Here is a 27,791-nt window from a genome sequence, read left to right as displayed (position 1 = left end):
CTCAGTTCTCATCAAAATCTTTCAATATTTCATGTGCGTTGGTCATGAAGACATACTATTCACCATACGAAATTATTAAGGTCAAGGTCAAAGGTCAAGGTCACTTTGCGGTCAATCATGGAGGTCAACGAAACCCTGGCAAGATACGGTTCACCCTGTGGGTGATGTTTTATTCTATATGTTGATGAGTTCGTCAACACCATCAAAGTGACCTCAACACCATCCCGACACACCCCACTGTGTGTGCTACAGAATGAGGTGTTTTACATCAGCCGGAGTGCAAATCCTGCCACCAACCTCTTTGAGAGAGGACCAGGTGAGTTGGGACTCATTTTGCCGACTTCGGAAGGATGACAGGTGAATCAACCCACCTGGTGTTAATTCATTGGCTGATCGGGATTCAAACTCAGGACCCAATGATCCCAAGATCTCCACCATAACCGTTAAACCAAGACCATGTTTAGGGTGGATGGAGACAGTCATAAGAAATGCTTCAATGTTTGAAGATCCCTTCATCAAGGCTTTAATGATACTGACGTGGCGCGGGCGTCTCACCACACGAGGGTTCAGAGGGATCGGTGTAAATAACATCGAATAATTATGTTTGCTGTTACTGGTTGTTAAATATAACTTCATTATATGATATATTTTAATTTTATTTGGACTGCAACTGGTAATGTGAAATTTAATCAACCGTTATCTTGATTAATTTCTGACGCATTTCCGGTCACACAGGACAGTGTTCTTGGCGAGGACCGCATCACAACTCACAAGTTTGTGTACATACGTGATCAGGAAATAGTGCTGTGTATTACCATTGATTTGCATCGATGTACTTTAGTTTGAACACTTTGTTACCACAAGAAGTGATTGTCAAGCCCAGAGTCATGCATTGGAATACTTTGTAATGTACGTGTGTGATTATTTAGACCATGTTCGAAAATAGGTCGAACGGCTTTTATTCATTCGCCAAACGTCTTTGAACGGAAGAGAAGCCGCCGAATCTCAGCAAGGAAACTTGTCTTTGGAGCCCAGAATAAAGAGGTAACAAGGTATTCCATCGTTATAATTCAGTGTTTATTTATGTCGGACATCTATGGAACGAAGTATTTTGTGGTTTAAAGGGTTTTTTTTTTCTATCGAGCTTTTGTATTATTTGTTTCAATCTCTCCTCAGCCTCATGTTTCTGGGCCCAAACCACGTGGTTTTGAGTTCATGTATCATGCTCTTTGTCTCTGTCAATTGGAAAGTTTAACTATCGAGGTGCACATCAGAGAATGTGACATTGTTCTAACTTTTGGTATTTTGTTTGCATTGTAATCGTTTATATGGTGTCGATAGGAGTTCGTAACTTCCTCATTGTGTGTGTGATCGTTTTATTGTTGGAAGAATAAAGTTCAAGACAAGACACCCGTATTGAGATCTTTGCTCGTGATTGTGCTGAGACATCTACAGGATCTTTGAGGGTCGATAACTCCACTGTCCGCAAAGGTTCACTTAATATCATCAATTTCCATGGACGGATCCACACCATGGATTACTCCGGGGCTCTCCCTCATTTACCTAGGAATTTGCCATGAATCCCGTACCTCGTCAAAGTGCGGCTCTCTCAACACCTCGTCCCCATCCTTTCAACACCTCGTCCCCATCCTCTCAACACCTCGTCCCCATCCTCTCAACACCTCGTCCCCATCCTCTCAACGCCTCGTCCCCATCCTCTCAACGCCTCGTCCCGACCCTCTCAACGCCTCGTCACGACCCTCTCAACACTTCGTCCCGACCCTCTCAACACCTCGTCCCGACCCTCTCAACACATCGTCCCGACCCTCTCAACACCTCGTCCCGACCCTCTCAACACCTCGTCCCGACCCTCTCAACGCCTCGTCCCGACCTTCTCGACACCTTGTCCCCACCCTCTCCACAACTTGACCCGACCCTCTCAACACCTCGTCGCCATCCTCTCAATACCTCTTCCCCAGCCTCTCAACACCTCGTCCCCCCAACCTCTCAATACCTCGTCCCGACCCTCTCAACACCTCGTCCCGACCCTCTCAACACCTCGTCCCGACCCTCTCAACACCTCGTCCCGACCCTCTCAACACCTCGTCCCGACCCTCTCAACACCTCGTCCCGACCCTCTCAACACCTCGTCCCGACCCTCTCAACCCCTGGTCCGGACCCTATCAACACCTCGACCCGACCCTATCAACACCTCGACCCGACCCTCTCAACGCCACGTCCAGACCCTCTCAACGCCACGTCCCCACCCTCTCAACACCTCGTCCCCACCCTCTCAACACCTCGTCCCCACCCTCTCAACACCTTGTCCCGACCCTCTCAACACCTCGTCCTGACTCTCTCAACACCTCGTCCCGACACTCTCAACACCTCGTCCCGACCCTCTCAACACCTCGTCCCAACCCTCTCAACACCTCGTCCCGACCCTCTCAACACCTCGTCCCTACCCTGTCAACACTTCGTCCCGACCCTCTCAACACTTCGTCCCGATCCTCTCAAAACTTAGTCCCGACCCTCTCAACACTTCATCCCGACCCTCTCAACACTTCGTCCCGACCCTCTCAACACCTTGTCCCGACCCTCTCCACCTCGTCCCGACCCTCACAACGCCGCGTACCGATCCTCTCAACGCCTCGTCCCGACCCTCTCAACACCTCTTCCCCACCCTCTCCACAACTCTTCCCCACCCTCTCGACACCTCGTCCCCACCCTCTCGACACCTCGTCCCCACCCTCTCGACACCTCGTCCCGACCCTCTCGCCACCTCGTCCCGACCCTCTCGCCACCTCGTCCCGATCCTCTCGCCACCTCGTCCCGACCCTCTCGCCACCTCGTCCCGACCCTCTCGACACCTCGTCCCGACCCTCTCGACACCTCGTCCCGACCCTCTCGACACCTCGTCCCGACCCTCTCGACACCTCGTCCCGACCCTCTCGACACCTCGTCCCGACCCTCTCGACACCTCGTCCCGACCCTCTCGACACCTCGTCCCGACCCTCGCGACACCTCGTCCCGACCCTCGCGACACCTCGTCCCGACCCTCGCGACACCTCGTCCCGACCCTCGCGACACCTCGTCCCGACCCTCGCGACACCTCGTCCCGACCCTCTCGACACCTCGTCCCGACCCTCTCGACACCTCGTCCCGACCCTCTCGACACCTCGTCCCGACCCTCTCGACACCTCGTCCCGACCCTCTCGACACCTCGTCCCGACCCTCTCGACACCTCGTCCCGACCCTCTCGACACCTCGTCCCGACCCTCTCGACACCTCGTCCCGACCCTCTCGACACCTCGTCCCGACCCTCTCGACACCTCGTCCCGACCCTCTCGACACCTCGTCCCGACCATCTCGACACCTCGCCCCGACCATCTCGACACCTCGCCCCGACCCTCTCGACACCTCGCCCCGACCCTCTCGACACCTCGTCCTGACCCTCTCGACACCTCGTCCCGACCCTCTCGACTCCTCGTCCCGACCCTCTCGACACCTCGTCCCGACCCTCTCGACACCTCGTCCCGACCCTCTCGACACCTCGTCCCGACCCTCTCGACACCTCGTCCCGACCCTCTCGACACCTCGTCCCGACCCTCTCGACACCTCGTCCCGACCCTCTCGACACCTCGTCCCGACCCTCTCGACACCTCTTCCCCGCCCTCTCGACACCTCTTCCCCGCCCTCTCGACACCTCTTCCCCGCCCTCTCGACACCTCTTCCCCGCCCTCTTGACACCTCTTCCCCGCCCTCTCGACACCTCTTCCCCGCCCTCTCCACAACTCTTCCCCGCCCTCTCGACACCTCGTCCCCGCCCTCTCGACACCTCGTCCCCGCCCTCTCGACACCTCGTCCCCGCCCTCTCGTCGCCTCGTCCCGACCCTCTCGACGCCTCGTCCCGACCCTCTCGACGCCTCGTCCCGACCCTCTCGACGCCTCGTCCCGACCCTCTCGACGCCTCGTCCCCAGCCTCTCGACGCCTCGTCCCCAGCCTCTCGACACCTCTTCCCCACCCTCTCGACACTTCGTCCCCACCCTCTCGACACTTCGTCCCGACCCTCTCGACACTTCGTCCCGACCCTCTCGACACTTCGTCCCGACCCTCTCAACACCTCGTCCCGACCCTCTCAACACCTCGTCCCGACCCTCTCAACACCTCGTCCCGACCCTCTCAACACCTCGTCCCGACCCTCTCAACACCTCGTCCCGACCCTCTCAACTCCTCGTCCCGACCGAGCGCCGATTTGCATTCAATTCATAGATCACCAGATCTCAACTTTTTAGCGCCCAAAATGTCGCGCTAATTCATCGTCCTCGGGTAGTTTGGTTGCATCATCATCCTCGGGGTAGTTTGGTTGCATCATCACCACTCGGGTAGCTTGGTTGCATCATCACTGCTCGGGTAGCTTGGTTGCATCATCACTGCTCGGGTAGTTTGGTTGCATCATCACTGCTCGGGTAGATTGGTTGCACCATCAGCCTCGGGTCAGGAGTTCAGATTTTAAAAACCGCAACGTTCCGCTGCACTCACGGGTTATTCCATTTTCAAATGAACCTTCTTTTGTCATTGTTACTGCCACCAGGGAGTAATGCTTTCCATTGTGTGTGTGTGTGTGCGTGTGCGTACGTGCGTGCGTGTGCGTATGTAAGATATCTGGAAAAGTTCTGAACGGATTTTGATGAAAGTTGAAGGGATGATTGCCCTTGCAATAAGGAAGAATTGATTAGTTTTTGGTGAAGCTGAGGATATTATACCGGATCCCGGATGGTATCGCGAATCCCAGATCCAGGAATTTTTTGAAGGATTTTTTACCATTGGAAGATAGGGCTCTCTTTCTTTTTTTTTAAATATTATCTTATAGACTATATTTCACATTGTGATATGAAAATAGTTTTCATATTTGTTGTAAATGTAGTTTAAACTCGTGGTTGTGCGTTAGAGCGGTGTATTTTTTTTTAGCAGCGTCGTCTTCAATGTTCTTTTTTTTTTTCTTCTAATAAAGACATATTCTGTCATTTTAAAAATACCAAAGTGTGTGTTAGGTTTCCGCGTTTCATAAAATGTATCGTTTGATACGTATAATGCTTTAAAACTGCTTTATTTTATTTCATTTTTTTTTTACCTCAGAAGAGATATCTACATTTATCTCAGCGAATGTCAATTGCGGTGTCAGTATTTGATGAACTTATGAAGACTTAGGTGACTTATAAGTGTGACCAGCATGTGCATGGGATTCTTCCCAGAAGAATGAGTGGTCACATTAGCTTGTACAACTTAAAATGAGCGCGTTTTGTTTTCACGTTTGGGCCAGTTTTACATGTTGTATCCCCAAGGAATGAAACGAACGTTTTTCCTGGCTTATAGTTTTATTTGAAGTCACACATGCCTCAAAATACTCACGTATATAGAATTGAACGCTGAATCCGAAAATAGAAGTGAAACTGACTTCTTTTTTTTTCTTTCTTTTTTTACATTATCTTCTATATATTCTAAATATATATCTGTGCAATGTCTGTCTTGTGTTGTCACTGAACTACTCCCTCAAACTTTTGTGAAATCGTACTATTCCAACTTGACCCACGGTGGGAGTATGCGCTCTACTGAGTGGCGTTCTTGTTCAATATATTGTTGCGGTTTTGAGAACCCCTCACTTGTAAATAATTCTTGTAAATAATATTCCATCATTGAAAAGGTCAAAGGTCGCCCCCATAGTTAGTCCATATGCAACACGTAGGACACCATAGGAACTTTCAGTTATTTCCTTAGTCTGTGTTTAGTTAAGGCTGTGTTCCCACTTGTTGAATCTGCATTGCATTAATCGAATAAGATAGGTCCTTTTCAATTCCGTTCATTTTGCGGCTTGACTCTCTCCAAATTCTGTTACGCGCCTTGGTTAGTGTTCACTCAGGCGCCGCCATTACGCACGCGGTCAAGCTTGGAGGAGAAGGGGGCGGAGCACCCAGAACGAGGCGTAGCCCTGTCATCGACCCGTCAGGGGCGGAGCCGGTGAGCCCTTGCTAACCAACGAGGGCTGAGGCGAGTTCACTGGTGGGCGGAGTGCGAGAATACGCGGCTTGATTTCGGAGCGCACTATATAAGCGCAAGTGCGGCGCCTTTTCATAGTTGGGAGATGCGCGGAGAGAACTCGTTTATAACAGTTGCGCGAGGAGTTGAGAGATGCGCGGAGAGAGCTTGCTTGTAACAGTTGCGAGAGAGGAGGAGTTGCGCGAGGGGAAGCAACAGAGGCGCGAGGAACCATTGAGTGGCGCTGAGTAAGGAGGTCACCAGCAGAGAACTGCGCATACGGACTTGCGAAGGACTACCCCCCCCCTCCCCCCAGCCATATATAAGGTCCGATCGCGCGCCCAACGATATGCGCTCGCTGCCTGCCCGGGGGTTCGCCACAGTACGAGTCGACACCTGGAGCAGGCCCTCAACGCCTGAACCATCTGCCTGGACCTTCCTCCCCTACCACTACCATCCTGTGTGAGTCTGTCTGTTTGTCCTGGGGTTGTAAGTAAGATTGTATAGTTAAGGTTGCCCTGTGTCCTGCTTCTTCTTCTTCTTGTATATTCTTTCCCTTTCGTTTCCTCTTTGGGTTTTTGTACATCATTAATATATCATATTTGTTCTTTCTTACTTTGGTTTCATCTTATTCGATCGCTTTCGTCTTTTCTCCATTGAGTACCTGTGGCACGATAGGAACCACTCAGGATCGGGTTTGGAGTTATTGTTAACGGCCCGAGTCATGGCTCACTTCGCTTGGCGTATCCATTAACGCCGTGGCTCGGGTGGGAGTTATCTCCTCGCTTACGGCCGGTGGTAGTACTTAGGTAATAAGACTAATTGGGCTTACAACCCTACTTACCACCGACCGGAAATGACATCATAGCTTCCAGGATCGGGGGAAGGCCAGCTTAAAGACAATGGGATTAACCCCCCCTTGATAAGGGGAGCGCCGACACCGAATCTGCAACAATTGGTGTCAGGAGTGGGATTTGGACCCGAACCAAATTTTTTATACTCTGAAAAAATTTGGTCAAAAATTACGAGCGGCCAAAATTTTTATCAAAAACTAAATTTAAATTGTGCCATGGATACCCAAGGCGATCGGATGCCGGTGGGGTTAGATGAAGAGGGGTTAGGATTAACCCAGGACCCCAGGGAAGAAGCAGGAGTAATGGAAGAGGGAAGTGAAGAAGGTGCGTTAGTAGAGGTTGCAGGCGCATAAAATGGCGGCGCCTAGCACATGGTGATGAGGGCCGTGCCCGCGGCACAAGTGGATGGATCTGCAGCACCTCGTGGCACAGCTACAGGTGGTCATACAAATGGAGATGGCCAAGAATAGTAAGCAGATGGAAAATAAAATGGATGCTCAGAGTAATAAACTTGAAGAGCAATTGGGAAGCCAAATTGGGGGATTGAGAGACGGGTTGAGTAATTTGGAAGACAGAATGGGGGAGCAATTGGGCGGTCAAATTGGGGGGTTGAGGAATGATATGGGAGACCAAATTGGGGGACTAGAAGGTAAATTGGGAGGATTAGAGGGCAAATTAGGGGGGCAATTGGAGGACGTAAATGGCCAAGCCCGGGAAGTCAATGAGGGACTGGCGTCTGGAGCAAAGCGCAGATACGTGGACTGCTATATAAATCGCGACCCGGAGTATGGAAAAGCCAGCGACCGCAGAATTAGAAAATTCTATTTTATTAGCCCCAACGGTCGTCGAGGAAAAATAAATCAAAGAAATTATAGTTGAAATTGAAATTGGAGAGACGGCAGAGGTCGAGCATGAATTGGAGGGAGAAATGGAATATGCTCTAAGTCTGAATTCACATCCTGATGCCGTACTTGCTAATCCTTATAAAGATTTGCAGGTGCATGTGGAGAGGAGAATCCCAAAGGTGAGTAGGGTGGTATATGGGGCGAAGAGATTTTGCGGGAGAGTGTTTGGCGCAAAAACAATTTTCACTCGCTTGGGATCCCAGCGTAACCCGGGCGGTTGTGGAAGGTCCGTAGTGCGCTGTGTGAATGGAAAGGGCGCGCGTGTGCGAATGGCGCCAAAGCACGAGTGTATGATGGAATGTGAGTGGGAGAAGTGTGAAACGGAGTGTGGAACGATGAGTGATACGGAGAGTGAGATGGATGAGGAGCGTGTGCGAGAATGCACACCTGGGTTGGTTGTGGAGGGTGTGATTGGGTGTGCAAAAGAGTGCACACCCATGGTTGTCACAGAGGATGTGACCGAGGAGTGTACACGAGGGTGTGCGGTGGTGATTGGGTGTGTGCAGGAGTGCACACCCATAGTGAGTGTTACAGTGGTGTGTGTGATAACAGAGTGTGCAAGGAGAATGAATGCGCAAGAATGTGCGCAAGAGGAATGCATGGAGTGTATGGAGACACCTGGATGTGTGAGTATGGGAAGAGTCGTGTGTGGATGTGAGTTTGCAAGTAAGGCATCGATGTTGACGGGGCAGCGATTAGGCCAACGTATAGCTACACGAGTGCTCGGGGCGTGGTGCTCTTTGTGTACTGCGGGGGCTGGCCGGGATCGTGATCATAGTTGTGTCGCTCCTGCACGGAGCGCCGTGCACGATTCGGGCCGGGCTCCACTCTGTATGGCCGGGGCCGCGTCGTAGCGGCACGGTTTCGGGGGAGAGGGGCCAGGTCGGACCTTCGCCCCCTGGTAGGGACGGTGTTCCAACCAGGTGAGGTTGGGTCATCGGGCCAGAGACCGAAAGGTTCCGCGCCAGGATGGACCGTGGAAACTCGGTCTGACAAAACCTCCTCCCCAGAATCGATGCCGGATGGACCCAACCAACAGGAGACTGACCATCTGCACAGATAGCCGGCTTTTCAAAGCCGAGCTGTGAAAATGCATTTCCCCCGAGAGGCTCAGGTATAGTGGACGATTGTAGTGATAGTGATGGCGATAGTGATGTCGAGGGATGGTAAATCTACCATCCCTCACATTACTCATCCGGGCACATGAGCAGTAGTTTTATGGGGATTGGCTGTGCAAACTAGCCCGGGAGGGCTAGGGTAATGTTAGGGAATTAGTACATTAGTGACTAAGATGTAAGTAGTGACTGGATACGTGTAGTGGGGACGTAGTCAGATTAGATGGTTGATAACGTCGTGGGATGTGCATAGTTTATTGGGAAGACGGGGAGCACGAGTCCTCGAGGGGAAATAGTTAGTTAAATGATGCAGTGTGGTTGTGGTGAGCTTGAAGTTGCAGTGAGGAATTGTGAATGAGAATCTTTGTCGTGAGAGTGATGAAATGAGGCAATGCTCGAGAGGTGTGTGTGTGTGTGTGTGTGTGTGTGTGTGTGTGTGTGTGTGTGTGTGTGTGTGTGTGTGTGTGTGTGTGTGTGTGTGTGTGTGTGTGTGTGTGTGTGTGTGTGTGTGTGTGTGTGTGTGTGTGTGTGTGTGTAAAGTGCATGAGCAGAGTATTATAGATGTGTGTGATTGTACATTGTGTGATTGACTTGCATGGTGGCCAGTGAGAATGGTTGTATGGAATGAATGGTATGGAGTATGGATGGATGATGTGGAGTGAGTAGTGTGGAATATGTGGAGTGTATGGTGTGAAGGAGTGGATGGGGGAAGGATGGACCTCTTCACGAACACCCGGGGAGGGTAGTTTAAAAGTAGGTAGAGGGAGTAGGTAAATTGTGGTTGGATATTGACATCTGTGGTGCTGAAAGTAGCAGAGTACTGCTTGATTGGGTGCATGAGTGAAATTGCATGGCTGGGCGTGTGGCCTATTAGTAATAAAAAAATATATATTAGTGAGAAATTAGAATTTCCTATTAGTGAGAAAGATTAAATGGGCACTCCACCACTGTTAGTCTGTTGGCCAGGTGAGGCCGCAGGTAGGCTCTGTGAGCCAGGCAGAGTTGTGTAGTGTTCAGCGGGGCCCGAGGATCCAGAGGATGGACCCGGGTAGCCCAGTGCCATAGAGGGCATCGAGGGGGTAAGTGCCAGGGAGGGCCTTCCCCAGGTTGGTTAGTATGAGGAGCAGGTAAGCTCGGGTGGCGACGTACAGTGGCAGAGGTGTGCAGGTGAGCGGACCTGCTGGTGAGCCACATGACCCAGCCCTGAAATTGTGTGAGGGCACAGGGGGAAAGAATCGGAGGAGTGAGACCCCAAATTGGTGAGCACCACAGTTTGGTCAATGGGAATTGGTTTTTAGAACCACATAGTGTAAGATGGCCAACGGATTGGCAGGGAAAGACCCCGGGTAGTTTAAAGAGTTAATGTCATTTAGAAGATAGCTCGGATGAAAGTCTCTTCGCACCATCTGCATCCACTCACCTGGGTGATAAAACTACACACCATGGTTTGCAGACATTGGGAATGGTAAGACGCATCTCGACGTGGGGAGACATTGTTTGTATTCCATCTCTCCCTCCTTAGGAGGGATTGATGATGAATTTGGAACCAGAGGGAAGGGGAAGACAAGACGTAGCGACGAATTTGTAAATGTGTAGTTTGTGTAAATACGGGGTAGGGGCAAGAGTAGGGTAGGCGACAGGGGGGGGGTGTGTACGCTTGGGACGAGTTTTCTCTGCTCGCTCTCCAGCGCCCTTCACCTTGCATTGCCTTGTTTTGATGTGTACCCTTGCACCCTTGCCACGCTGCTTTGCTTGTCCTTCCTTCCCCACTCATGGACTTGTTTATTTTGGGCCCGCAGGGAGTGCGCAGGTGACTGCAGTTGTGTGCCCGCACCTCCGCTGCCTCTGGCCTGCACTGATGCACCACCTTATGGACCACACATTCTGTGGCCGAGCACCACCCTTTGGACCACATGTTCTGTGGCATGGCACCACCTATGGACCCCACATTCTGGGGCCTGGCACCTCTGCTGGGGACCGGCCGCTGTGGCCAGCGGTATCTGGTTGCGGACCACTGTGTTTCAAAGTGGCACCTATGCCAGGCAGGTGGACCACCGGAGTTGGGCCTGCTGGCCACAAATAAAAAAGCGGATGCGGTTTGTGCCCTTTTTATTTATAAATAACATCAAGGATGAAGAGGACGACAACCAGAACCAGCGGCCCAGCAGAGATGACGTCACAAGGCATCATTTTATTATTTTAAAATGTTTGTTTTGTGCATTTTTTTGATGATGGTGCTTATTGGTGCTTTAGGGTGCTTTTTGTGCATTTTTATGATTGGTGCATGTGGGTGCTTATGGTATGGTGTATCAGTGCAGTGCATTGCAGTGTGTTACTTTTCCTCTTCTCAAAAGTTCTGCTTTTGTTTCCCAAAAGACAGGTCCTGGGTTCGAGTTGTAAATAATCAAAGTAGTAGTCTTGTAAATAATGCTCCCCACCGGCTTTATGTTTAGTTTCAAAACCATTCCGCAATTCGGTTAGTCTGTGGTCATGCGTCTGTTCGGTAGAATGCAACGCAGCAGGCGGGACGTATTTAATTGTTAAAATTGTCGAACTCAGGGTGAGGTTAAAAGTAGAGGGTTACCACACCTAAGTGTCACATTAAGTTAAAGTTTTGTCGGCACGCGATGTGCCTGGAGGAAAGGAGGGTGCAGTGTTGCGGATTTGAGAACCCCTCACTTGTAAATAATTCTTGTAAATAATATTCCATCATTGAAAAGTTCAAAGGTCGCACCCATAGTTAGTCCATATGCAACACGTAGGACACCATAGGAACTTTCAGTTATTTCCTTAGTCTGTGTTTAGTTAAGGCTGTGTTCCCACTAGCTGAATCTGCGTTGCATTAATCAAAGAAGATAGGTCCTTTTCAATTCCGTTCATTTTGCGGCTTGACTCTCTCTCCAAATTCTGTTACACGCCTTGGTTAGCGTTAGCTCAGGCGCCGCCATTACGCATGCGGTCAAGCTTGGAGAAGAAGGGGGCGGAGCGCCCAGAACGAGGAGTAGCCCTGTCATCGGCCCATCAGGGGCGGAGCCGGTGAGCCCTCGCTAACCAACCAGGGCTGAGGTGAGCTCACAGGTGGGTGGAGTGCGAGAATACACGGCTTGATTTCGGAGCGCACTATATAAGCGCAAGCGCGGCGCCTTTTCAGAGTTGAGAGATACGTGGAGAGAGCTTGCTTGTAACAGTTGCGAGAGAGGAGGAGTTGCGTGAGGGGAAGTGACAGAGGTGCGAGGAACCATTGAGCGGCGCTGAATAAGGAGGTCATGAGCAGAGAACTGCGCATACGGACTTGTGAAGGACTACTCCCCCCCCCCCCCCCCCGCCATATGTAAGGTCCGATCGCGTGCCCAACGATACACGCTCGCTGCCTGCCCGGGGTTTCGCCACAGTTCGAGTCGACACCTGAAGCCGGACCTCAACGCCTGAATCATCTGCCTGGACCTTCCTCCCCTACCACTACCATCCCGTGTGAGTCTGTCTGTTTGTCCTGCGGTTGTAAGTAAGATTGTATAGTTAAGGTTGCCCTGTGTCCTGCTTCTTCTTCTTCTTCTTCTTCTTCTTCTTGTATATTCTTTCCCTTTCGTTTCCTTTTTGGGTTTTTGTACATAATTAACACTTTCTTTCCTCTTATTCGATCGTTTTCATCTTTTCTCCATTGAGTACCTGTGGCGCGATAGGAACCGCTCAGGATCGGGTTTAGAGTTATTGTTAATGGCCCGAGTCACGGCTCACTTCGCTCGGCGTATCCATTAACGCTGCGGCTCAGGTAGGAGTTATCTCCTCGCTTACGGCCGGTGGTAGTACTTAGGTAATAAGACTAATTGGGCTGACAACCCTACTTTCCACCGACCGGAAGTGAGGTCATAGCTTCCAGGATCGGGGGCGGCCAGCTTAAAGACAAGGGGATTAACCCCCCCTTGATAAGGGGAGCGCCGACCCCAAATCCGCAACAATGTTATAATGTGCATTTGATAAACAATATCGATATGTATTAACAATAGCAATAACAGAATATTAATGTGATTATTGTTGCATTTGTTTACATTCAATGAGTTATTCATTAAATCCACTTAACCTGCTTTTTTACCAATACCAACTTCACCCCTTAATTTTATAATGGTTTCGTCCAGAAAAACATCAGGGAAAAACGTTTTTTTTCAAATCGATTAATCACGTGACAATGCTTTCTTTCCTCGAGATTGAGCATTCCTGTAATGCTGTGTTTATCACCACTCACAAGGTGATATGTTTTGTGGGTAAAGTTAGACCCACCCTCGGTCTCATCTCCAAACACTGTGGACCACGATCGGTCTCGCGTTATCTCTCATCTCTCATGATCTCGGGTTGCATTCATTGCATGACGTCATTGAATTTGGGGGCCCTTGGGCACGTGACCATTATGCGCATGCGTTAATCCGCCATTGCGGACAGAGCACCGTTCACTCGCACGTGGTTCACTGCTAAAACGGAAGGAATCCTGCTTCTTCTTTATCTTCACTTTTATTTTCGCACTGTCAGGTGGCGGCGCATTCAAATTGCTGACGTCACAAACGTGAGCAATTTCCCGTTGTAATCTTCTTACAGAGGAAGAAGAACGATGTCCGTAAACAGGCAGTCTTCAATAACTATGAAAAACTTCCGGGTGATCTTGTGTAACCTCGTTTTGTGACTAAGGTTCACGTGACCGGGTTGGATTGGATCGGATCTGTAGAGGTTTGTTGGGAGATTCTCATTTTATTATTAATACTGAGAAGCTCTGTAAAACGTTTATTTAAAGATAAAATAATTTTCTGTTCGTTGATGATGGGGATAAAGATAAGTTAAACGAGTTTTTATTAAATTAATGTTGAGGTCTTTGATTGTTCATTTCATGAGCTGTTTTTCACTCGTTTTCTTTTATTCACTGCATAGTTTTATATGACCAGTATTTTTTATATTCCCCGGTGTGTACCCCGGTTTGGAATAGGTACACCGTATGCCTGCGTGTCGAAAGAGGCGACTAAAAGGGTTGGCGTCAGGAAGGGCAGCCAACCATAAAAACATTGCCTCAAAAAGAGAACCATGACAATTACAACTACATATGGGCAGGGTACAGCTTGAAGTACCACGTGGGGGACCCACTCCCTCTCGTCAAAACTCAAGGTAGGGAACCCGATCGAAGCAAGGGTGGAAATCACTCCATTTATGATGACGAAATGCCTTATGCCCGACGTAGAGATTGGTTTCTGAGGTTTGGGACATGGAATGTAGGGGACAATGACAGTGAGTTCAGGAGAAGTGGTGGAAGTATTGGTCAGAAGAAGAGTGGACATTTGTGGTGTGCAAGAGGCGAGATGGAAGGGAAGTGGTGTGAGAATGGTGAAGGGTAGGCAGGGACAGAAACACAAGTTTGTGTGGCAAGGGTGCCCAGAAGGCATGAATGGTGTTGGTGTCCTGTTTTCTGAGGAGTTTGTAGACAGTATGGTGAGTGTGAATAGAGTGAGTGAAAGGTTGATGATTGTGAAAATGATGATTGGAAAGCTCTTGATGAACGTCTTCTCGGGATATGCTCCGCAGGTTGGTCGGAGCGATGAAGAGAAGGACAAGTTCTGGTGTGCAATAGAGAAGCTGATTTAAAACGTGAAAGATGAGGAAGTTGTTGTGGTAGGAGGAGACCCATATGGACATGTGGGAAGGTGTATGAATGGTTTTGATGGAGTTCATGGGTGTTACGGATATTGTGTGAGAAATGGAGAAGGTGAAAGGATTTTGGAGTTTGCTGATGGAGCTGATTTGTTGATTTGTAAAACTCAGTTCCAGAAAGAAGATAATAAGCGTGTTACATACACGTCAGATGGGTCGACGACAATCATTGACTACTTCCTGATGCGTAGGCGAGATAGGGGGCACCTCCGGGACACAAAGGTCTCCTCCCTCCCACAGCACCACGTGGTTGTCTGCGGCATAAAGGTGAACGGTGAGAGGAGAGCTCGGTGGGTGAAGTACCAACCGAGAATGAAGGTGTGGAGGTTCAAAGAGGCGACAGTGAGGGAGGCATTAAACGAGAGGCTGAGTAGGGTAGAGGATGATGTGGTTGAGCTTGAAAGTGGGTGGATGTCAATGAAAGATAGTCTGTTGGGAGTCGTTGGTGAGGTATGTGGATGGACAAAAGGACCACCAAAGGCACTCGGAAACATGGTGGTGTAATGACGAAGTTGGAAAGAAGATTGATGAGAAGAGGAAGAAGTTCAAGAAGTGTCAGAAGGTGAAGGGTATGGGGGCAGAAAAGGCAGAGCATGAAAGATATAAGGCAGCCAAGAAGGCTGCAAAGAAAGAAGTAGCAAAGGCGCAGGAGGCATGTCGGAAAATGTTCGGAGAACGCTTGGATTTGGAAGAGGGGGTGAGTTGCTTGAAGGATGAAGTGGGACAAATCGTTGTGGACCCAGATGGTATTAAAGGAAGATGGAAGAGATATATGGAAATATTGTTGAATGCAGATAATGAATGGGATGGCAACATAGAGAGTAACCCAGTTTTAGGACCGGCAGAGAAGATAACTGAGAATGAAGTTGAGGAAGCGATAAAAGCAATGAAGAGTAGAAAAGCGGGAGGGCCGACGGGAGTTGTGGGAGATATGTTGAAGGCAGCAGGAAGTTGGGGTGTGAAGAGAATGACAGAGATCTGTAATCTGGTGGTGAAAGAAGCCCGCATTCCGGTGGATTGGGAACTGAGTACCCTCGTCCCTCTATACAAGGTGTTACGTGTTCCTCCCCGACCTGCTGGTCTCGGTATACCTCCGAACCCCGAGAGGAGCCACGGCAGAAAAAAATGTATGACTTCGTGTCAAAATCAATATCAAAACCATACCAATGGTTATCAACAAAAAAAGAATATATAAGAAATCACACAGGAATAATGATACAACCATGAAAGCCAGCCACCATACAATCAATATCTTAAGATGGTACCATCTGTTAAAGTAATCGAACTCACTGTTCCCAGTACATGGAAAGAACCTCCTCAATGTCTCTATAACCTTCTCCAAGGCGAAGTTGATTCGCTCCAGTGATCGCGAGAACAATGTCCGATCGCGATCAATCGAGGTGTAGGCGGTTGAAGCAACACCAAAAGTCACATGGTCCAACACCCCGCAACCTCGCGGCAGTGGAAAGGGAACTCCCAAAGACGTGATCCAGACGTGCCCATGCACCGTTCAATCAGCGAAACCACAGTGCAATTTTCAGGTGCCGCTATAGTATACACTCAGCCCCGGCAGACCGCCGGAGGGTGAGATCAGCGGATGCGGCAAAAACCTTTTCCAGTGAACGACGCGCGAGGGTCCAAAATGGCGGCCGGCTCTTGTTCGAGCCACAGCCTCGAGGAGAGGATTCTCGGGAACCTCACGCCTGCACCTGACTTCGCAGGCTTTTTCACTACTCCAGCGATAACGCCAATCGCCCGAGATTCCTTTCAAGGACTCAAAGTTCACTCGCGATGTACGCTCAACCGCTCGGTATGGAGCTTCAAGACACGCCTTTTTCCGATCTCCTCAGGCCTCCTCTTCTTCGCTCGATGTCTTCCGGTTTACGATCCGATTTCGTGTCTCATTTTTACCATGAGCGCTTTTTAAACTTTTAAACACAATAAGCATTTCCCTTAAACAACAATAACCGCCGTTTCATTCCAACCCCGATAGGAATAATAATACATAACCAGCAATGTTACAAGTGGATGAAAACCACAACCACAGAAGGGCCGAATCCGTAACAAAGGGGAAAGGTGACACTCTGGACTGTGGCTCGTATTGAGCGATAAAGTTATTGGAACATGGAATGAAGGTATTGGAAATGGTGATGGAGAGGAGTATAAGGAAGAATGTGAAGATTGACGAAATGCAGTTTGGATTTATGCCAGGAAGAGGAACGACAGACGTGCTTCTTATTGTGAGGCAGTTGCAGGAGAAGTACGAGGAGAAGAGGAAGAAGTTGTTTCTTGGGTTTGTTGATCTGGAGAAAGCATTCGATGGGGTTCCACATGAAGTAGTGACATGGGCATTGAGGAAGTTAGGAGTGGAGGAATGGTTGATCAGAGTAGTGATGGCAATGTACAAAAGAGCGCACACAGCTGCAAGGACGAAGGACGGGAACAGTGTTGAGTTTGAGGTGAAGGTGGGAGTGCATCAGCGGTCGGTACTAAGTCCACTACTATTTGTAGCTGTGATGGAGGTGCTGGCTCGGAATGTAAAGGAGGGTTTACCGTGGGAGTTGTTGTATGCAGATGATCTGGTGTTGATTGCAGAAAGTATGGATGGACTGAAGGAGAAGATGAACAAGTGGAAGGAATGTATGGAGACAATAGGTGCGAAGGTGAATATCGGAAAAACGAAGGTGATGGCAAGTGGTAAAGCATGTGTTGAGGTGGAAAGAACTGGGAAGTGGCCGTGTGCTATGTGCAGGAAAGGTGTCGGAGTGAATTCCATTCAATGTACAATGTGCGCTGAGTGTGTTCTTCAAAAATGTAGTGGTTTGAGAGGGCCATTAACCAGTGTGGCAGCTGCATTCAAGTGTAAGGTGTGCACAGAGGGAGCTGCAGATGGAGGAAATGTTGAGTTGGACCTTGGAGACGGCGTGAAGCTGGAAGGTGTGAAAACATTTTGTTACCTCAGAGACATGCTGAATGGAAAATGTGGATCAGACTCTGCAACGGTTGCTGAAGTGAGATGTGCATGGAAGAAGTTTCGGGAACTGAGTGGCATACTGACGAGGAGGGGAGGGTCGTTGAAGCTGAGGGGAAAGGTGTATGCTGCATGTGTGAGAAGTGTTATGATTTATGGGAGCGAGACATGGGTAATGAACGTAGAGCAGCAACGAAGGCTGGAAAGGGTGGAAATGCGAATGGTTCGGTGGATGTGTGGAGTATCGTTGATAGAGAGGAAGACAAATGATGAATTGCGAAAGATGATGGGAATAGAGCCTGTGATGGATGCTGTGAGGAGAAACAGTTTGAGATGGTTTGGTCATGTGTTGAGGAAGGATGAAAGTGACTGGTTGAGAAGAGTTATGGAAATGAATGCAGAAGGAAGTAGAGGACGGGGAAGACCGAGAAAGACTTGGCTAAAGATGGTCGAAGAAGAAATGCGGGCAAGGGGCTTAACAAGGAGAGATGCAGAAAATAGGGCAAAATGGAGAAGATTGTGATGGGGACCGCAAGGCTAACCCCTGCTCTTGCAGGGAAAATGGCCTTAAAATGCCTTGTTGTTGTTTGTATTGTTTTATATGACATCGTCACTAAACTTCATACAACAATGGTTAAACCTCATTTCTCCTTATAACTACAAACCAGGCAGAACGTTTTTATAATTAACTTGTATATCCAATGTGACCTCCAAATGAGGAGGTGTTATAAAAGTAGTAGATGATCGATGGATGAGGGATCTACAGTCACGTGAAAAAGTAAGTACACCCCATGTAAAGTTTTGACTTTTTCAACATATTTCAACATGCAGCTATTTGATCTTCATTTCAACAATATTGATAGATAAAGGTGATATGATATAACAAATATCATGAAACATTATAGCATACCCACCTGAGAAAGCAGGTTATTAGTTTCCCTCATGAGTGTTCGCAAAATTTACCTCAAGAAAGAAGTTGTATTCATGTTATTGTATTAATTTGTGATTAGAATGATGCTGTTTAAAATGAAAATATAGAGAGATTGAGCTTAAAGATGAATTTGGAAATGACGTGATGGTTTCCATCCGTAACATTCGCGGATTCGGTATTTGCAGTTTCGCCATTGGCCGTATTTGGTTGATCGAAGGTGTTTCTGGAATGGAGAATGTCTGGGACAACTGGGGTTCACACGAAAACGCAAGCTGCTGTATTTTACTTTTACTGAATTTTATTTTGCCAAACATGGACCGTTAACTGAAAAGAAAAACCGATGATTGTGGCAAAACTCCAGGAGTTGCTAAAAGCAGGTGAAACGCATGGTCAGAAAATACGACCCGAATATATGAAGTTTGCATTTACAGTGGCAGGGGATTCAGTTAAATTGGGCTATCAAGTTCCTGTTACCGTTCACCACCACATACCTGTGTAAATCAAGTTTTTCACCTGTGACTGGCACAAAATAAAAGACCAGGAATAAACTGAAAGTAATTTTGAATGGTAATCTGTGAGTCTACTTCTCATTCATCCCACCTCAGATTGATCTGATTGTTTCTCAGAATTGTTTCTCAGAATGTCTTTCACTGAGGAGAGGCTTTTGTCTTGCCACTCTGCCATAAAGCCCAGATAGGTGGAGTGTTGCAGTGATTGTTGTCCTTCTGGAAGTTTCTCCCATCTTCACACAGGATCTCTGGAGCTCAGCCAGAGTGACCATCGGGTTCTTAGTCACATCTCTTACCAAGGCCCTTCTCCCCCGATTGCTCAGTTTGACCGGATGGCCAGCTCAAGGAAGAGTCCTGGTTGTTCCAAACTTCTTCCATTTAAGAATTATGGAAGCCACTGTGCTCTTGGGAACCTTCAATGCAGCAGAATTTTTTTTGTAACTTTCCGAAGATCTGTGTCTCAACACAATTCTGTCTCTGAGCTCTGCAGGCAGTTCCTTCGACCTCATGGCTTGTTTTTTGCTCTGTTATGCATTGTCAGCTGTGATACCTTATATAGATAGACAGGTGTGTGCCTTTCCAAATCATGTCCAATCAATTGAATTTACCACAGGTGGACTCGAATCAAGGTGTTGAAACATCTCAAAGATGATCAAGAGAAATGGGAGGCACCTGGGCTAAATTTCAAGTGTCATAGCAAAGGGTCTGAATACTTATGTCAATGTGATGGTTCTGTTTTTTCTTTTTAATAAATTTGCAAAAGTTTCCAAAATCTGGTTTTCTCTTTGTCATTATGGGGTATTGAGTGTAGATTAATGAGGGAAAAAATGAATTTAAACTATTTCAGCATAAGGCTGCAACATAACAAAATGTGAAAAAGTGAAGGGGTCTGAATACTTTCTGAATGCACTGTACATGCACCTCATGTCAAGCCTCATCTCCACTACTTAAATAACTGTCTCTGTCCCACTCACACCACCAGCCATCTCTCCAGTGGAGCTCCTTCCTTTCCTTCACGTCGTTTTGGGACTGACATTGGCGGGTGTAAGCCGTGAGTCCAAGTGAGATGGTTTGACAAGGAGATTATGTGCCGGCTTATTTGATGAAATTTTGTGTGTGTATGTCATGGTGTATCTGTGTCCTTGTTTATGAATGAGGTTTAATTGTGTCTGTTCCCAAACTTTTTTTGTACCATTTGAGCTTTGTCATCAAGTTTTCAACATGACTTTATTTTGAGACTATGGAGAAGACAAAATAATAATTTGGTGAAAAGGTCAAAGGACAGTGTCACATAAAATGGTCGATTTTCATCCAATTGACCTCAAATCTTAAGAATTTGCATAATGGGCACTGCCTTGGTTCACCAATCAAAAGCCAGAAGCCGATTGTTTTTTTTTATGGGTTTTTTTTCCAGAACAAAAGGTCAATGTTGCATACAATCATCAATTTTCATCCGATTGACTTGAAATTTGAGTAGCGTTTGCATATTGGGTTGCTGAAGCCAATTGCTTTTGTGGTCAAAAGGTCAAGGTTGCCTAAAATTGCAAATTTTTTGGTGGATATTTTCGTCATGTTTCACATACTGAAGACTAATAAGAAAAAGTGTGAATGCAAAGTACATGCTTTTTCTTTCTTTTTTTTCTCTCGTTTTTTTAAAGTGAGTCTTCGCTTTGGAAAGAAGCCCCTTAGCGGATAGGTTGGCTGGCTTAAGATCTTAGGGTCTTGAATTTGAGCCCCAGCCGTGCTGTTAAATAACATCAGGTAAGTTTATTCAGCCTGTCATCTTTCCGAGATGCCTGTCAAAATGAACGCCAGCTTAATGGAAACGGTGTGCTGCATCAGCGGCACATCCATGCTCTCAGCCATGATCTGAGAATCTCTTCAGTGATTCAATTGAATGCGGATCTGAGAATTGCTTAAGTGATTTGTCACCATTGACAGGGAACAAATGGGGCCAAAAATGATGTATAGACGTGTATTTTCAAAAAGTTGTGGATGGATTGTGATAAAACTTGGTGGATTATTTGGGTAGGTGCTGTGAACAAGCCGATTAGATTTTGGTTTGGCCTGATCTGAATCCGGACCTTATCAGTGGGATACAAAAATGTAAACTGTTCAGTCTGGTTCCCATTTGTTACTTGAACTCATCAGGATTGTGCACTGGCCACCACACTTTTGGTACTTGTGTGGACTGTATTATTGGGAGCACGAGCGTGACTCGGCACGCTCCACATGCCTCACCACACATCGTTTCAGAGGGGTCGGCATCTTTGACAATTTCGGTGTATTTTGGGTCTTTAGGGCCATTTGGGTCTTCAGGGTCTTTTAGATCCTCTGGGCCTTTAAGGGTATTTTGGGTCTCCGGGGTGTTTTTGGGTCTCTGGGGTGTTTTTTGGTCTCCGGGGTGTTTTGGGTCTCCGGGGTGTTTTGGATCTTCAGGGATCTTGGTGGTCTGAAGGGTCTTGTGGGGAATTAAAGGGTGGTCAAAGGTCTGAGGGGTCACTGCAGTCTTAACGCAATTAAGAGGGTGGTAATTTTATTGGAAGAAGAAGCCGTCATACATAACGACATACAAAACCATATACGTTTGCCCTATTATAATAAGATATAAGAAGATGTCAGAGATCGAGCTCTGCTGCATAGTTTGAAATCGTCAAAATCTGTGGCCTTTGTTTCGTAGATGATCCAGTCATCTTTGTGGAAACTCTGGACATCCTTTTGGGGTAGGTCCCTTAAGGTGATGAATGAGGAGTTGGGGCCACTGAGATTATGGGACTCCTGGGTCAACACTAAGATCCAGGCTTTCAATGGCATCCTGGATGCTACAATCCAGTCTGCATCGCTCTGTGGCGAGGGTGTTGAGATCACATCGAGATTCACTTGCCTTGGCATTGATAATAATGTTTTCCACATGTCATTGAGATGTGTGAGCCCGAGGGCCGACCACATGCCTTATGGTTGCAGTCGATTGATCGGTATCTCAAGGAGATGGGAATGGGCTGGGCATCGTGCTGTTTGGGGTATGGTGGCATGGAGTACCGGAAGAAAGTGGGCGTGGTGATGAGCTGCCACACCTGACCTAAACTGCCTTACGGTGTTTGTAGTACTTTCAGATGGGATAAAAGTTCTGCGAAAATAATCTCAGTTTAACTGTGGTGTCAGCAAGGGTTGCTGCAAATTGGAACAGGCAGTCCATAATGGCATTTATTGTGCCTTCGACACGAAAGACTTTTGGATTCCCATGTTGTGCTTGGAGGTCGGTGTTTAATTTCTCTGCGAACTAAAAGTGATAAGTGGGGTTAAGCAATTGGGTTATGTCTGTCTGTCTACAAGCGTGGACAAGTTATTTAAATTGTTATAAGCGGCAATAAGTGTTATGAGTAAGATCTGCTATTTTGTGCCTTTATTGATGTTTGGTTATTGTTTGATGTGCTTGCAAATATGTGCCCCATTATTATTGAATCTTGTGTGCTTGTAAATACCTGCCTTTTCTTTGGTTATATGGTTTTCCATCCTGCCCGTTTTTGTCTTATTTCCTTCACTGGCTCGATTTAGTGTGTACAAATAGATAGACAGGATGTTTTGCCTCAAATAGATAGACAGGATGATGTTTCAGACATGATCGCTTGTGCCACTAGCCATCATGCACTCACGTTCTGCTCAACCGCATGCAATAAATAGATATATGGGTACTCTCTCACATAGTTCACTCCCAAAGCACAGATCCTCCTGGTGTTTGTGCATTTAACTTTGCCATGTCACATGACCTTACTCAGCTCATCTCAGCTTCGACATGAGTTCCTGAACGAGCAACTGAAAATGGTATCTTTACCTCTATCACAGAAGGTTGATGGAGGTTATGTTTTCACCCCTGTCTTTCTGGCTGTTTGTTACTCGACAAAAATTCTTTTTTTTGACAAGTATGTTGATCACTCCGGTTTTTTGTGTTTGTCTGTCGGCTCACTTATACGTGCCTGCAGGTCACAATTTTAAACCGATCTTCACAAAACTTCACCAAATGCTAGAGTTGGTGGGCCGAACAGAATTCTATTTATTTTTGAGGTTAAAAGGTCAACATAGGTCAAACGTCAACCACTTTTTTCAAACTTCTAAAATCATTTTCATCCGATTTTTATCCGATTGACTTGAAAACTTGAATAGGATTTACATATCAGCTGGCTGAATTCAACCACTAATTATTAATTTTTTTTGGAGCTAGGCCGGAGAGGAGTCAGTAGAAGACAGAAAGACCACCAACCTGCTTGTGGTGAGAGAGTGAAAAGCCCTCAAAATTGGCTTCATCGTGGGAGATGCCAATGATTCTAAAAGCTTTGGTTTCCACAGCATGAAGCTGAGGTAGGTGTGAGGCAGGAGCACCAGCCCAGAGGGGAGACTACGACACTCTCAATCTGTGGATGAAAGCCTTGTATGTGGGGGAGAAGCTCAGTAGTGCCAAGAAAGGACTTTGCACAACAGAGGATGCCCAGTCGGCCACTGCCTTTGGAGGCCAGCTTGGAAATGTGGTTTTCCCAAGAAACATCATGGCAGATAGTGAGACCCAAAAGCTTGAGTGACAGGGTTTTCCAGACGGTCTTTACGAAGAGAAATAGTGAGGGTGTGAGATTTGTCAGGATTGAATGACATGTCCCACTTGTTTAACCAGTCTGTGATTTTATCCAAGTCGGCAGATACATATGAGAAAGAGGCTGCTGCCTTCCGATCTCAGGGTTGAGATATGGAGTGGCAGAGGGAGGAGTCATCAGCGAAAAGACAGAGAGGATTTTCGAGATCGTCGAATAGATCATGAATGAAGACCAGAAAAAGAGCATGTCCCAGAACACTGCCTCAAGGAACTCCAACCTGAACAGGAAGGGGAGGTGAGAGAATTACATTCAAGGCCATACATCGACTCTGACAGGAGAGGAAGTCCACAAGCCATGCGTGGAGGTGGAGGTTATCATGGATACTACTTTAGGAGAGTTTGCTGAACAGGGCGGGGTGCCCAACCGTTTCGAAGGCACTATGTCAAGGGGAGGCGGCTCTGATTTCCTGTTTAGCATTGAGTACCTGCATCCATTGTTGAGACAGCAGAAGCAGCATGTCCAGATTTGAGTGGCCTGGTCTGAATCCAAAATGATGATCAGAAATCAAGTTTTTGGAGAAGAGGAAGGATTTCATATCATAAGTGATGATTGATTCCATGACCTTGCTGATAAATTGGGAGCAGGCTGATTGGTCTGTAGTTGCAAGGATCTATTTTGCACCTTTTTTGTGTAAAGCGGTAATGTTCGCTGATTTCCAAGCAGATGGCAGATGACCTTGAGCAAAAGAGAGGGTGAAGAGAACAGAGAGAGGAGATGGTGTGTTTGCGTGGTTGAGCAGGATTTTGAGACCCGTAGGCTGATGCTGTCGGGTCCATTTGCAGAATCAGAGTCGTGATTTGACAGAAACTTGTCCACCTTGTTGGGAGAGAAGCCCAACATTTCCGCTGGAGTCCAGGAGAAGCTGGGTACAACTGGTTAAGGTGGGTACAGAAAGTGATGTGTTTGGGACACAAGATTTTGAGGCAAACGCATAGTTGAGGCATTCAGCTTTTTCACGTGCAGCGTCAGGTGTGTGGCCGTTTGAGGTAAGGGAGGGGATGGAGGGGGAACAAACACCAGAAACAGATATGGGCAGATTGCACCAGGACTTGGATGAGGGATACAGGTTTGAGAGTTCAGTCTTGAGAGTGGAGAGATATTATTTCCTGGCTTTCCTGAGTGTGGACACACACATGTTCTGAGCTTTGTTAAAGGACATTTTGAGAGAATTTTAATGCCAGTAAGTTCCAGAAATTTTTTGGATGCATTTTGCAATCTTTATTTCATCTAAATTGTTTTAAATACTTGAACACTGTTGAACACAAATCGCCTTCTTGTTATTTACACTCACCTCCAATTTAGCAGCACATGGACATGTTAAATTGGGTGGTGTTTAAGGGTGATGTAGAAGACTGCTGCATTCGCGCTCAACATCGGAATTTTTCTTTTCAACAATCTTTGACTTCATTATTATATTTAAATTGAAGTATACATTCCATGGAGTAACATGATCGATGAACTCTCAAGATAGTTCTCAATCCCATTTCCCTGCAAAAGACTGATGCTGATTTACACACAGGTGATGTCCATCCTGTAAATGTGGAAGGCAGACAACACAACAAGGATTCATCTGTCACAGAAGATTCAAAATGTGCTTTGGCAATGGAAGGGTCGGATGATATTCACATGACAAACGGAAGAGCTTCCTAATTTGCAACTGGTGAGTGGAAATGTAAAAAAATTAACATACAATCTCTTGTGTTGTGAAAATATATAATTTTCGGAAATGTATTAAATATTTTAATTTTGACGAAAAAAAATTTGTTGTGTTCTTTCTTTCTGTAGAACAATCAAGAAGGAATATGGGAAAAATAAGGTTCAGTCGCAGCTTGACAGCAAGAAAGAAGCCTTTTTGAAGAGACAATCAAGACTCACTTTCCATAAAATACAAGTGCATGTCTGGGCATCGCAACACCAAGATTAATATTTAACGAAACAAACACAAAAAGGTTCTTAAAAGGCGAATACGTTTGAGTGTAATGTGTGCAGAATGGATTTTGCTTCAACGAGGAACATCAAAATGCACATGAGGATACACACCACTAAACGTCCCCACAAGTGCTCTGCATGTGATAAAGGTTTCTCGACAAACAGCAATTTGAATAGACATACGATTATCCATACCGGAGAGCGACCGCACAAATGCTCGATATGTGATAAAGGTTTCTCTCAAAAAGCCGATTTGAAATTGCATTTGAGGATCCATACAGGAGAGCGATCTCACAAATGCTCGATATGTGATGAAGGTTTCTCTCGCAGCAGCAGGTTGAAATTACACATGAAGATCCATACTGGAGAGCGTCCTTTCCAATGCTCGATATGTGATAAAGGTTTCTCTCCAAAATGCGGTTTGAGATCACATATGAGGATCCATACAGGAGAGCGACCACACAAATGCTTGATATGTGATAAAGGTTTCTCTCATAGTGTCAGTTTGAAATTACATATGACTATCCATACAGGAGAGCGACCACACAAATGCTCGATATGTGATAAAGGTTTCTCTCAAAACAGCGATTTGAAATTACATATGAGGATCCATACAGGAGAGCGACCACACAAATGCTCGATATGTGATAAAGGTTTCTCTCAAAACAGCGATTTAAAATTACATATGAGGATCCATACAGGAGAGCGACCTCACAAATGCTCGATATGTGATAAAGGTTTCTCTCAAAACAGCAAAGTGAAATCGCATATGAGGATCCATACAGGAGAGCAACCTTACAAATGCTCGATATGTGATAAATGTTTCTCTCAAAACAGCAATTTGAAATTGCATATGATGATCCATACAGGAGAGCGACCTCACAAATGCTCGATATGTGATAAAGGTTTCTCTCACAAAGGCGATTTGAAATTACATATGAGGATCCATACAGGAGAGCAACCTTACAAATGCTCGATATGTGATAAAGGTTTCTCTCAAAACAGCAAAGTGAAAACGCATATGAGGATCCATACGGGAGAGCAACCTTACAAATGCTCGATATGTGATAAATGTTTCTCTCAAAACAGCAATTTGAAATTGCATATGATGATCCATACAGGAGAGCGCCCTCACAAATGCTCGATATGTGATAAAGGTTTCTCTCACAAAGGCGATTTGAAATTACATATGAGGATCCATACAGGAGAGCAACCTTACAAATGCTCGATATGTGATAAAGGTTTCTCTCAAAACAGCAAAGTGAAAACGCATATGAGGATCCATACGGGAGAGCAACCTTACAAATGCTCGATATGTGATAAATGTTTCTCTCAAAACAGCAATTTGAAATTACATATGAGGATCCATACAGGAGAGTGTCCTTTCAAATGCTCGATATGTGATAAAGGTTTCTCTCATAGCAACAGTTTGAATTTACATATGATGATCCATACAGGAGAGCGACCACACAAATGCTCGATATGTGATAAAGGTTTCTCTCAAAACAGCAGTTTGAAATTACATATAATGATCCATACAGGAGAGCAATCACAAATGCTCAATATGTGATAAAGGTTTCTCTCGAAAAGGCAGTTTGAAAATGCATATGAAGATTCATGCAGGAGAGCTGAAATCTGAAATACCAAACAAATATTGTTGGAAAAGTTTTGCTGAAAAAGGTTTGTTAAATTCACATTGCATTACCCACACTGGGTTGTACGTGCCCCCCTTGTATGCGATCCTCATCAGTCGGCAAGGTATTCAGTGAACCAGTCTGGAGAAAGCCATCGTGAAGGTGGACAGCCCTATGAGCATGTACCTTGTTTGCACAACTCATCAGAGTACCATCTGTAACACCTGATAACCACCCAGCACCCCGAACCCTTTGATGAAAGCCATACGACTAGTTCCCGATCTGTTGAGACCATCAGTGATACCAGTGTGGATCATCCAACAATGTATCCAAGCGACTGTGCACCAAGACCCTCCAGCCTTCCACGACACCAGCCCAAGTACTTGAAGGATTATATTTTGGATGCTGAGGATTGTCATATGATGGTCATAATACTTGCCTAAGTACTGTAATGGGGCAGAATAGTCCCTGAAGTTGGAGGGGACTCTTCCCCTGTAATGGGCTTACATATACTGTACATGACTAATTGGTACATTTATTTGAAGTGTTGACTGTGAGATTATAATTTGCCAAATGTT

General features: G+C 46.7%; 1 protein-coding gene across 3 annotated transcripts; it reads left to right on the top strand.

Annotated features, from left to right (window-relative positions):
- Nucleotides 1–523: 523 nt before the first annotated feature.
- Nucleotides 524–27,791, top strand: LOC137413744 (uncharacterized). 3 transcript variants are annotated; one of them, XM_078770594.1, is made up of 6 exons: nucleotides 524–1,044; nucleotides 18,684–18,765; nucleotides 19,990–20,058; nucleotides 25,170–25,310; nucleotides 25,436–25,812; nucleotides 25,897–27,791. In XM_078770594.1, exons 5-6 carry the CDS (start codon nucleotides 25,641–25,643, stop codon nucleotides 27,147–27,149), a joined length of 1,425 nt encoding a protein of 474 aa, XP_078626720.1. In that variant the 5' UTR covers nucleotides 524–1,044; nucleotides 18,684–18,765; nucleotides 19,990–20,058; nucleotides 25,170–25,310; nucleotides 25,436–25,640; the 3' UTR covers nucleotides 27,150–27,791. The 3 variants fall into 3 exon arrangements, with proteins under 3 accessions (XP_078626720.1, XP_078626719.1, XP_078626718.1); XM_078770593.1 differs by lacking the exon at nucleotides 19,990–20,058; XM_078770592.1 differs by lacking the exons at nucleotides 18,684–18,765; nucleotides 19,990–20,058.

The sequence above is a fragment of the Myxine glutinosa genome, chromosome 1 (genome assembly GCF_964187855.1).
Source record: "Myxine glutinosa chromosome 1, kmMyxGlut1.1, whole genome shotgun sequence".
Lineage (NCBI taxonomy): Eukaryota > Metazoa > Chordata > Myxini > Myxiniformes > Myxinidae > Myxine > Myxine glutinosa.
Note: the sequence above shows the minus strand (reverse complement) of the source record. Positions and strands in the feature narration are given on the sequence as shown.

Coding starts and splice junctions, on each gene's coding strand:
- LOC137413744 (XM_078770592.1), top strand. CDS start 25,641: ATGGATTTTGCTTCAACGAGGAACATCAAAATGCACATGAGGATACAC. Junction 25,813..25,896: donor ATGCTCGATATGTGATAAAG/GTTTCTCTCAAA, acceptor TATGTGATGAAG/GTTTCTCTCGCAGCAGCAGG.